Genomic DNA, 12,083 nt, shown 5'->3' on the forward strand with positions numbered 1-12,083 from the left:
TTTCATCTCACTTTCAGATAGTCAAGGTAAAAAAAAGAAAAAAGGCTCTTCCCTCTTGAGAGGTAGGCTCTTCAGACGGTTTGTTGGTAGATCCTTTATATAGAATCCACGGCGAAAGGGGTGGGGATCAACCATAACGTCCAACTGATACTCAGTGCATCCGCAATATCCCGTGGATGATCGCAGACTAACCGCACGCCAGCACATCCCTGAATACATTTGGGACGTTGCTTAGTTTAGGCGGTCGTCATCCGAAGCCTTCGGGCTTTCCTTCAACTTAGCTTCAAAAGGTCTAATTGCGGTAAATGCTCGCGCACTACCCCAGGTTTTCTTGGTAAGGTTTATAGTTCTATTAATATAGATGTGGGGAGATTTTATAGTCCAATAACAGCGATCTCGAAGACCCAAGCCATTATAAGGTGCTCTACTATAGTCGTAGACAGTTTTTATGAAATTTCATGTTCAGGATAACGACTTCATGGAGTAGGGTTTATTATGAACTTGAAATACCCTGGGAAAAAGATTATGTCGAACCCTTGAAAGACACCTTCCCAAAGTAATTATTCTATTTTTCATTTGTAACCTATTAAACAACGATCATAATCTTAATAAATTCTTTAAAAATAAATAATTTTATTCATTTAACTTAGAACGAATTACAGACATAGGAATCATTGTCGCAACGAAACTGACCATTGGCGCTTCTTTAGAACTTCGAATATTTGAGCTAACAACCGCGACAATAAGGACTCTCAAAGAATAACAAACACCGTTTACATCACTTTTATACTAATAATAATTTATTTTGTCTCTTAATCGATACAATCGATACACAAAAAATGCTGTTCGATTTTGACATTTTTTCCGGTTCGTTATCCAATCTAAATCTAAAATGATAAAATTATTTTTTCTTCTTAACTATTTACGCTTTCACTTTGAGAAGAACATTCTTCCACAACACCCACCAGCTCCAATCACTTTAGCCCTTCACGTTATCATACGGGCGTAGCACACCCGGGGGACCACCAAAGCTACCGGTAAAGGTACTTCCACTACTCACAGGTCGCGAGCTTGATGCGGTCGGTACAGTCGGTCCGGCGGCAGGAGCGGTGAAGCCTACCCCTGGGGATGATGGTGGGAGTATGGAGCCATCGGGTTTCACGTGAGTGCCGGGTTGTTTCTGATTGCCCAGCAGCCCGGGGGATCCACCGAAGCTTCCCGAGTACTGACCGGGTCGCTGTGTGCTAGCACCAAAGGTGAATCCAGGACCACCAGGAGCTTTTGTGGGTTGTGGCGCTTGTGGAGCTGGAGGAGGCTGGAAAGGACTCGGTGGTTTGATGGCGGATGGGGGTTGGGTTTGGGAAGGAAATGAAGGTGTTGGTTGCAGGGGTTTCTGCGGAGTTTGCGGGATTGAGGTTGTAGGTTTGTACGCCGTTCCGAGGTTTTGTTGGCTGCCCAGAAAACCGGGTGCGCCTCCGAAGCTTCCCGTGAATTTATTCACTGTTTGGGTGGTACTCGCGGGTTTCGTTGTTGGCAGGAATTGAGTTTGAGTCGGTGTTGGGACAGTGGGTACCGGAACAGGTTTGCTTGACAGAGGAGTTGAAGTGTATGCTGTGCCGATGTTCTGCTGGCTGCCGAGGAAACCGGGAGCTCCACCAAAGCTTCCGGTATACTTTTGAACGGGGGCTTTCGTAGGCTGGAAGGGAGACTGCTGAGGAATCTGTGGGTGAGGTAGCGTTTGGCCGGGCACCTGCAGAGGTGTTTGAGGAACAAGAGATGGTGCCTGAGGAACTTGGTTGAAATTTACTGGCGATTTGTCGGACGGTGGAGCTAGTCCCTGATCCAGGGGTGGTGAACCAAAGGTATCCTTCACAAAGAACGGCGATCGTTCAGTGCCAACGTTTATCTTGTATGTGGTGGTTTGCTCGCCTGGAAAAAGTGGAGGAACTAGTCCATTCGTCGGCTGTTGAGCGAAAAGAATGTCATCTCCATCTATGGTGGGTATTTTTGCGTTTGGAACGAATTGGAACGCTGTGGTGGGAGCTGCTGTTGTTGAGACTGGTAGTTGATCGGCAAAGCCCGCTGGAGAATTTGGTGGGAGCAAAACCGGTTGAATAATACCCGAAGCGTAGCTGGGGACTTTAAAATTAAGTTGACCGAATTGATCACTCTTTCCGCTTTGTGGACCATCTTTGCTAACATCGGTTAAGAATCCAACGGAATCTAAGCCAGTAGTTCCCAGTGCCGAGAACGGGGTGACCGGATTCCCATAGCTATCTTTAGCCACTTCGGAAGGCGTTGATGCAGGATCCTTCAAGTCAACATTCGACAGTTCATTGTTTAAACCCCCGGGGATAGAATTTAGTGAAACGTCTGGCGTAAATCCCAAATTTCTGGCCTCTCTTGTACCGGATGTATCCCGTTGCTGGTGTGGTTTGATCGATAGGTTGATGACTTTACTGTCAGCAGCCGGAGCGTCGTTTGTGAATTTGCCAATCGAACGCGCAGAAATCGCTACTAATGGAGAAGATAATAATTTATGAGCATACATTTCCATAACTCAGATTTATCGCGGCGTGGAATCAATCGAAACGTGATATTCCATTGCAATAAATGCCACACCGCATATCATACCTGGATGTGCATTACCGCCCGTTCCACCTCCATGGTCCGGCGTCGTGAGTGATTTGGCTCCATCATCCTTAGCGTCAGCCGGTAATATCGCTGCAATGAGAAGGCATTCGGGAAGTTAATAAAATCAAGCACCCATTAATTATAGGAACTACTATTCGTCTTGTGGAGATTTTTTTTGGTTCCCGGAATAAATCGCCACAGAAAACGACTGCAACAGAAACCACCGCTTATAAAATGTGTAGTAGGCTATAAATATTGTGGCGCGGTATTGTATTTCAAAACAAGAATTAACCGGGCAAACGTATCGCCCCAGGCAAACGTAACGCCCCGGGCAGACGTATACCGTCCGACGCTCGCTAGAGCTCGGTCGGACATTGCTAAAGGATCGTATCCTATGTTTCAAACTAACCGGGCAATCAGTGGATCCCAGGTTTGCGTGCGAGACACCGCCGCTTCCGACGGCGGGTCGGCGGTGGACTCGGATTGCGTCATCTTGGCGGCATGGGCCGCCTCGATTCCTTATCCTCGCCAAATGGGGACTTCGTCCCCATTACATTGTCCTCAGAATAAATTTCGAAAAACGAGAACAAGAGAATAAATTTATAATAGAAATGTGAGGCACATGATGTTTTTCCCGCGCCAAATATTTCTAGCCTACTACACTTTTTCTAAGCGGTTGTTTCTGTTGCAGTTGTTTACTGTGGCGATTTATTCCGGTCACCATTTTTTTTAATATGCATGGTTCTAATTATTCCTAACGGTGTATAACTCGCCATGGAGTGACGTTATGTGAGTCGTAGAAACATTTGCCATATAAACATCCGTTTGTGTTGTTTACACAAGTGGGCGTACTGAATCTATCTTTTTTGTCTGCAGTTTGGCCTTGAGCGCAACGGAGCTCAAAAACGCCATTAGACCATTAGACAAGAAAGTTCCTGCAGTAAATTTCATATGAAAAAATTATTTGGCCGGGTTAGATTTGATGCAATTTCGATGAGGCGGAAGCGTTGGCTGTGGTGGAAGTGAATCATGTTCATCAAAATGCAACAACGCTGAGGTATGTGAGGGACATTCGATTGTATGACTCGCTGGAACAGTTTTTGAAAGTTTGAAAAAAATAATTGGTTGGATTCCCAACATGTATAAGATTGAGGATGAATAAACAAGACGCAAACTAAATACCGAATATTGTGAATATGCATCGAACAATGGAATTTATCTATAGGGGGTCTTCGTAGCCACTTGGTTACGCGTTCGCTTACTAAGCGATCGATCGTGAGTTCAAACTCTTCTTCTTCTTCTTCTTCTTCTTCTTCTTCAATGGCACTAACGTTCCTAGAGGAACTTCGCCGTCTCAACGTAGTATTACTTGCGTCATTTTTTTTTTTTTTTTTTATTAGTACTTAGTTGAGATTTCTATGCCAAATAACACGCCTTGAATGCATTCTGAGTGGCAAGCTCTAGAATACGCGTGATCACAGTGCAAGTCGGAGGAAATTTCTTTGACGAAAAATTCCCCCGACCAGAACGGGAATCGAACCCGAACACCCGGCATGTTAGTTATGACGCTAACCACTCGGCCACGGGAGCACATGCAGATGCTTACCGGTACTCCTATTAAAAAGTTATTTTAAAGGGTAGATTAGAAGATCAATCAATGAACAGTTCTGCGATTGGACCCATGAACGTGCGCTTTGTAAGAAAACGTGAATGTGATAACGAAAAAAGGTTCCCGGAATAAATCGGTAAGTAAATGAAAGCAACAGTAATAACCGTAGAGAAAAAAGCATTAAAGGGTGTGTCACATCAAATTGCATCACGGAAAAAACGCTGTAGAAATTCGCCCAGTAGACCGATCCTTTTGAAAATTTTAGACAGTAAAATAAAAACTATTAAACAACTTTTGGCATTTTCTTTTTATTCATACTTCGAGCACAAGCCCGTATGCTCGCACCTTCCTCTTTACCCCGTCCATAAGGTTCTGTACGTCAGGTTGTAGTTTTTTTTGAACAGAAATCCATTTTCTCTTGAAGTCCGCCTCCGATTTGACAACTTTTGGGTTCTTCCGGAGGGCCTGCTTCATAATCGCTCAATATTTCTCTATTGGGTGAAGCTCCGGCGCGTTGGGCGGGTTCATTTCCTTTGGCACGAAGGCGACCCCGTTAGCTTCGTACCACTCCAACACGTCCTTTGAATAGTGGCACGAAGCGAGATCCGGCCAGAAGATGGTCGGGCCCTCGTGCTGCTTCAATAGTGGTAGTAAGCGCTTCTGTAGGCACTCCTTAAGGTAAACCTGCCCGTTTACCGTGCCGGTCATCACGAAGGGGGCGCTCCGCTTTCCGCAAGAGCAGATCGCTTGCCACACCATGTACTTTTTGGCAAACTTGGATAGTTTCTGCTTGCGAATCTCCTCCGGAACGCTGAATTTGTCCTCTGCGAAGAAGAACAACAGGCCCGGCAGCTGACGAAAGTCCGCTTTGACGTAGGTTTCGTCGTCCATTACCAGGCAATGCGGCTTCGTCAGCATTTCGGTGTACAGCTTCCGGGCTCGCGTCTTCCCCACCATGTTTTGCCTTTCGTCGCGGTTAGGAGCCTTCTGAACCTTGTATGTACGAAGGCCCTCCCGCTGCTTGGTCCGCTGGACGAATGAACTTGACAAATTCAGCTTATTGGCGACATCCCGGACCGAACTTATCGGATCACGTCTAAACTGCTTAACTACGCGCTTGTGATCGTTTTCACTGACGGAGCATCCATTTTTGCCGTTCTTCACCTTCCGGTCGATGGTTAGGTTCTCGAAGTATCGTTTTAGTACTCTGTTGACCATGGATTGGACGATTCCCAGCATCTTACCGATGGAAAAATGGACAAACGTACTTGGAGATGTTTAGTATTTTAAAAAGGTTAGTTCCGCATATGGCTCCTGAGAGGATACTTCTGGATTTCGAAAAGGCTTGTATGAATGCTGCGAGAATTGTTTTCCCGGAAACCGAAATTAAAGGTTGTTATTTTCATTTGTGCCAGAGCATTATAAGAAAAATTAATGCAATTGGTCTAAAATCGGAATTTGAATCAAATATTGATACAAGATTAAAGTTGAAGTCATTGGCAGCATTGTCGTTCGTTCCAAAAGAAGACGTACAAGATATTTTCAATAGCCTTGCTAGTACTTTTCCTGATGAAGACAGATTTTTTTTTTCCAAAATATATATTTTATTAAGGCACATGTGGCGTTAGCCTGACGGGCCGGGAGTCCAATATTTTGACAATTTTTGTCTTACAACTATGTTAGTAATATGTAACCGATTACTCGCGGTTGGCTCGAGGTTAGTATTACAAGTGTTCTCATAATTGGTATGTTGCAGTCTCCGATGCTCATCCCGTGTGCCCGACACGGGATACTTCCTATTGGGATGCAGCTGACCATTAATCAGCAACGCCCCCTAGTCTGTACCCCATATCTAGCGTGGTGCGTCTTTCTCGACTCGAGGAATCCAGGATAGAATGGTCACTAGCCGGCGCAATCATCAGCTCGTGTAGAGTTGTCATGAGCGGTACAACCTTTGGCTCTTGTTGAATGAAAGTGGACTGCACAACCTTCGGCCCGTGCATCTGTAAAGAGTGTGTGTATGTATTGCCGCGACTAAGTAAAAGTTTATCGATCGGATAGGAGGGATATGAAACGGGGACACAACGAAGGAAACATCATTAAACGTTGACATCGGCGTTTCTGAGGAACAGGTATAGATGAAGCAGAAGATCAGGATCACGGCTACCTAAGATATCCCGGACGGGGATATCCGATTGTCTGCCTTTTGCTCTCAGTGCTCTAGAGAGCTGAGAGCGAGCAGCATGGAACCGGATACACGACCAGACAACATGCTCGATGTCGTGATAGCCATCGCCACAATCACTAAGATTGTTTGCTGCGAGCCCAATGCGATAGAGATGCGCGTTTAGGTTGTAGTGATTGGACATAAGCCGAGATATCACGCGAATGAAATCACGACCTACATTCAATCCCTTGAACCATGCACTCGTCGAGACCTTAGGGATAATCGTGTGTAACCAACGACCGAACTCATCACTACTCCACATGTGCTGCCAACTTACGAGCGAATGTGGAAAAATTCATTATAAGCAATTTGCCTTTCAAAAAGTGTGCCTGCTAAAGCGCCCACCTTAGCTAGCGAGTCCGCTTTCTCATTCCCCGGAATCGAGCAATGAGAGGGAACCCATGCTAAGGTAATCTTGAATAATTTTTCGACCAAAACACTCAATAGTTGTCTTATTCTTTTTTTTTTTTTTTGACGTAGGACTACGTCTAACCGGAAGATATAGGGGGTGAAATGGAAATCTAGTCACTGAACAAGTAGGAAAAAATGCAAGATTTGGAACGCTTATAACTCGAGCATTTCTCAATAGATCGCAAAGGTTTTTGCATCAATAGATAGGAAATATATCTACGCATCTATCATAACGAATAACATTTCATTTTTCTTGAGATAAATAATTGAATAATTGTGAAATATCAAGCATTGTCAAAATGCACTATGTGCCCATTTTTGATTGGTCCATTTTGTGCTCCTCAAATCGAACCGACCAAAACGGGCAACCAGAGCAGCAGTGAAATAGAATGAACCACGATTGGAAAGGAAAAAGAAAAAAAATGAACGAAACATTGGTCGCAGTCTCACACATGCGTAATTCTCGAGCCAGCCAGTCAGCTTAAAAATCCCCGCTCCGCTGCCGTAACTAGTGATCCCCGTTTTTTGAAATTAATCGTTCATCAGCTAATCGAATAGTTTTCAGCAGTTCGTTATTCGATACGATTAATAACCCAAATAATCGATTAATCGATTAATCGCAATACTGAGAGAAATAATCCGTCAGACTAATATTTCTCATTTGCTAGAAAGCCATATAGAATCAAAAATATGTTAATTCCACCTGAAAATCAATTATTATCCTTTACGCTCCCCTAAAGTCGTAAAGAATGCTCAATTCGCGTTGACGGCATTGAGCTTCGTTTATGAACTTAAGGGAGCGTCAAAGATAATGATTGATTTTCAGGATAATGTGCGATTCACATAGCACGTTACGGAGAAGAACGTCTACGCTCCGTCAACGTCTCACACACACACACAACACAATTCACACATGCAGTCAATGCTTCCACCAGCACCGTCACGTCAAATGCTAAACGAATGATTTATTTAATTTTATTCATGGTGTCGCCACCTACAACAATTTTAAATTGCAATGCCCTCTTTCAAATCAGCATGCCTAGAATCAGTTCTAAATTTTGAAAAATTCAATGAATGATTCTCATTAAATTTTTCAAAATTCAATTATTCAATTCAATTATTTAAATGCTTATACCCCGTAGTCCGACCCTTATGCAATAATAATAATAAATAGAATAATTCTTTCAACTAGTCGCGAATGATTTTCACTCCGAAATTTGGAACTAAGAGATGTGTTGGCATAAAAAGTACAGTAAGTCACTTGTAAAGCGATATGCTGAGGCACCACTCAGTGTCGCATTGGAGTCTGTTTTGACCAGTAATTGGACCTTTGCGACTGGTGGCGACTTTCAATGTGGGGCCATAATTTGGGCCCCGAACTCAATGTTTAAAAAAATGCCCAACTAGAGGTAAAAATGTCTAATTAAACGTGTTGCGTCATAGATCTGTTCAATTAGCTTAATGTCGATGTAGATGTAAATTACTTTACAATCAAATCAAAACAAAAGCCGAGACACAAAGCCCAGACAAAAACCAAACGAGCCGTCCGTCTCCGTCAATTATTCTTTTCTATAAACCCTGCCGGTCGTTTTCGTTGAACGTATGCTGACGGGTCGTTACGTTGCTGGTGTATGTGAATGTTTTCATGAGAATTGAATGGTAGAATCATTGACGTATCGTGACGTGACGGGACGTGAACGTGACGTGTATGTTGTATGTGAATCGCACTTAAAACTGCAACGGCCGTACGTTTTTTTCTCTCAGCGTTTGGATCGATTAATCGACGTAAATTATTCGTTCGCTTCGATTATTGGTTGTGCAGTATTCGTTCGATTAATAATCGATTTCTGTAGGAAGTATTCGATTAATCGATTAATCGAACGATTATCGGGGATCACTAGCCGTAACGATCATTCTCATCTAAACCGTACACCACATCGGTTCGCATCACAACACATCAACAAACCAACACAAGCAGCCATGTCTGGACATGGTAAAGGAGGAAAAGTGAAGGGAAAGGCAAAATCCCGCTCGAACCGTGTTGATCTGGAGTTCCCCGCAAGGGTAGCTAGGCCGAGCGCGTTAGTACCAGTGCACCAGTCCACCTAGCCGGCGTTATATAGTTTCGGCCGCCGAAGTGATCGAGTTAGCTGGCAAAGCTGCTCGCGACGATAAGAAAACCCGCATTCGGAACAGAACACATTCGGTTCGGTGGACATCAAGACAACAGGCAGTTGAAGCGAGTGGCGAGTGGCAAATGCAATCGCAAAACGGCATCAGGTAGCAGAAGAAAAAAGTTTGTTATTTATACAAACTGCTTTGGTGGCAAATCCAGAACAAGCCGGCATCGAGAGCGTTCGAAATGGTTTTTTTCAAAACCACGAGTAATAAGTTTTCTAAATTTGAACCATTCCATGAAAAAAGGCACTTTTCAGGGCATTTAAACCTTCCAAAAAAGAGTTTAGGAAATAAATTTCAATGCTTTCTAAAACATTATCCAAAATAATAATAAAACACAAATTGATGTTTTCATAATTTGTTTGCCAGGATCTGATGAGTATGTGAATTTGGCAGTTGTTCTGAGCTTATTGATAGTTGGGGATTTTCCTGATTATTCAATTTTCACCAATTCTTAAATTGTTTCCAGATTGAAAGTACAGTAATTTACTATTGGTTCGACATTTAGCTAATTGAACGGACATGTAATGCGACTTATTTAGTTGGACATTTTTGTAAACATAGAGATCCAAATTATGACCCCACATTGAAAGTCGACACTGTACCACTGTCATCGCAAATGTTCAATTACAGGTTAAAATCGCCTCCAATGCGATACTGAGTGGCGCTTCGACACGTCGCATTGAATGTAATTTACTGTACAACATGTCACAAAGCTGGATGGGAAGAAATTTTCCAACTGTGAAAGCTGTGGCGAGTGGCAAACGCAATCGCTAAACAGAAAGGTTTAGCCGAACAAGATGGGGATATCGAGTGATAACAATACAATAAACTCTTTAGATTGAAGATAATTTTGTGATCCTGAAGAGGACCCTTTTTAGCCTGCATGTGAATCCAACGAGCGAACAAATCGTAATGAATGTATTTTTTTTGCCATCGCTCCCTTTTAACGCTCATTCGTTCGTCTCGTTGGACTCGCCCCTCTGGCTGAGTCTGCCGATTTGTCTCTATCCTGTGAGTGTGTATAAAACACGTAGAGTATAAAACACGCGGACCCCAAAAAAATATCTTATTTTCTTTCAAACCGTAAACCCGTGTGGTTGTACGGCATCGGCATCGTGGACGTAACAAAGGAGGACAAGTTAAGGGAAAGGCAAAGTCCCACTCGAACCGTGCAGGTCTCCAGTTCCCTGTTGGTCGCATTCACTGATTGCTCCGCAAGGGTAACTAGGCCGAACGGATTGGTGCCGGAGCACCAGTATACCTAACAGCGATTATAGAGTTTGCGGCTTGGCTTGCAAAGCTGCTCACGACAATCAGAAAACCCGCATCAAGAACAGAGCAGCTTCGGTTCGGCGCTCATCAAGGCAACAATTAGTTTCAATGAGTGGCAAAGTGTTTCTCCGGCACGTCGCATTAAATGTAATTTACTGAACAACATGTCACAAGCTGGATGGGAAGAAATTTTCCAACTGTGAAAGCTGTGGCGAGTGGCAAACGCAATAGCTAAACAGGAAGGTTTAACCGAACAAGATGGGAATATCGAGTGATAACAAAAACACAACACCAAAGGTTCTTTTCAGAACCATCAACATGTTCATAAAGAGTTAACAGTAAACTAATCCATTTTTCAGGTGGATAGATAGGTATTCACGTAGGAGAAGAAAATAAAACAATATATTTAAAATATATATTTAACAAAAGCTGTCCCTTTTGTATAGTCCTACGTCACTCCGGTTATGTCCCCGACATTACCCACCCGTCTTTTTTTTTCATTCTTTATTAAAGAGATTTTCAGCCAAAGGCTGGTTCATCTCTAAAACGTCTTATTCTTGTTAGGAAATAAGATGAGCGTTTATCAACTTTCAATGAGCGGATTGCCTCTATTGAGCTGAGACTGTCTGAAAAAATAAAATAGTGGTCGATGGGCAATGTTTCAATGATCCCTAATGCGTAATATATCGCACCCAGTTCAGCGACATACACGGAACAAGGATCTTTGAGTTTGAAAGAGGCACTGGAATTTTCATTGAAGATGCCGAAGCCAGTGGACCCGTTTATGAATGAACCGTCAGTAAAGAACATTTTATCAGATCCAACTTTCCCATATTCTGCCGAAAATATCAGCGGAATAGAATCGGAGCGTAGGTGATCTGGGATTCCATGGATTTTTTGTCGCATGGACAGATCAAAAATGACAGAGGAATTGCAGAAGTAAGGGAAGCAAACTTGGTTGGAGATGCCTGGTGAAGGGTGCACGTCGTGGGTAAGGTACTCATGGTATAAAGACATAAAACTTGACTGAGGAGTCAGTTGGAGTAGATTTTCGAAGTTATCAATCACCAATGGATTCATGATCTTGCAACGGATGAGAAATCTGTAGGATAATTCTGTGAACCGAAGAGTAAGCGGGGGTACTCCTGCCAAAACTTCGAGACTCATCGTATGTGTCGAATGCAAACACCCCATGGCTATACGCAGGCAACGATATTGTATTCTCTCCAGCTTGAGAATATGAATCCTGGCAGCTGATCGGAAGCAAAAACTGCCATATTCTAACACTGATAATATCGTTGTTTTGTACAACTGAATGAGGTTCCTGGATGGGCACCCCACCATGTTCCGGTAATTGTTTGGAGAAAATTGATTCTTTGCTGGCATTTCTGTTTCAAATACGCAATGTGTCTCCCCCAGGTACACTTAGAATCAAAATATACACCCAGGTATTTGAAAAATATAGAGTGTTGGATCGTTTTGCCGGATAGGTGGAGCTGGAATTGGGCGGGTTCGTGCTTCCAGATTTAACGAAGTTCTGTCCTATTTTTTTCAACAAGCTGCCGCCGGAAGAGGTCCACAATTTCATCCTCGAACATGGAACCACTACGATGCAGCTCTCGATCGATCACCAAGGACTACTAATTGTTGCGAAGGATTTCACAATGCCGTCAATTCTATATTTCATTGCAGTCACCCAAGTGTGTGGACTCTTTTCGATGGATTGAGAAGAGATATAGCCTATCACAA

At 43.3% G+C, this 12,083-nt stretch overlaps 1 protein-coding gene across 2 annotated transcripts in view; it reads right to left on the minus strand.

Moving 5' to 3' along the window:
- Window positions 1-778: 778 nt before the first annotated feature.
- LOC129769341 (nascent polypeptide-associated complex subunit alpha, muscle-specific form-like) overlaps window positions 779-12,083 on the minus strand; it is a 58,997-nt gene continuing 47,692 nt past the window's right edge. Inside the window, exons 2-3 of one of the 2 annotated variants that reach the window (XM_055771551.1) lie at window positions 2,635-2,724; window positions 779-2,514 (exon numbers count right to left, since the gene is read on the minus strand). In XM_055771551.1, coding sequence (XP_055627526.1) covers window positions 980-2,514; window positions 2,635-2,724 — 1,625 coding nt within the window. In that variant the 3' untranslated portion in view covers window positions 779-979. Of the gene's footprint in view, window positions 2,518-2,634; window positions 2,725-12,083 lie in introns of both variants that reach the window. The other variant, XM_055771550.1, reaches the window with a different exon arrangement.

The sequence above is a fragment of the Toxorhynchites rutilus genome, chromosome 2 (genome assembly GCF_029784135.1).
Source record: "Toxorhynchites rutilus septentrionalis strain SRP chromosome 2, ASM2978413v1, whole genome shotgun sequence".
Lineage (NCBI taxonomy): Eukaryota > Metazoa > Arthropoda > Insecta > Diptera > Culicidae > Toxorhynchites > Toxorhynchites rutilus.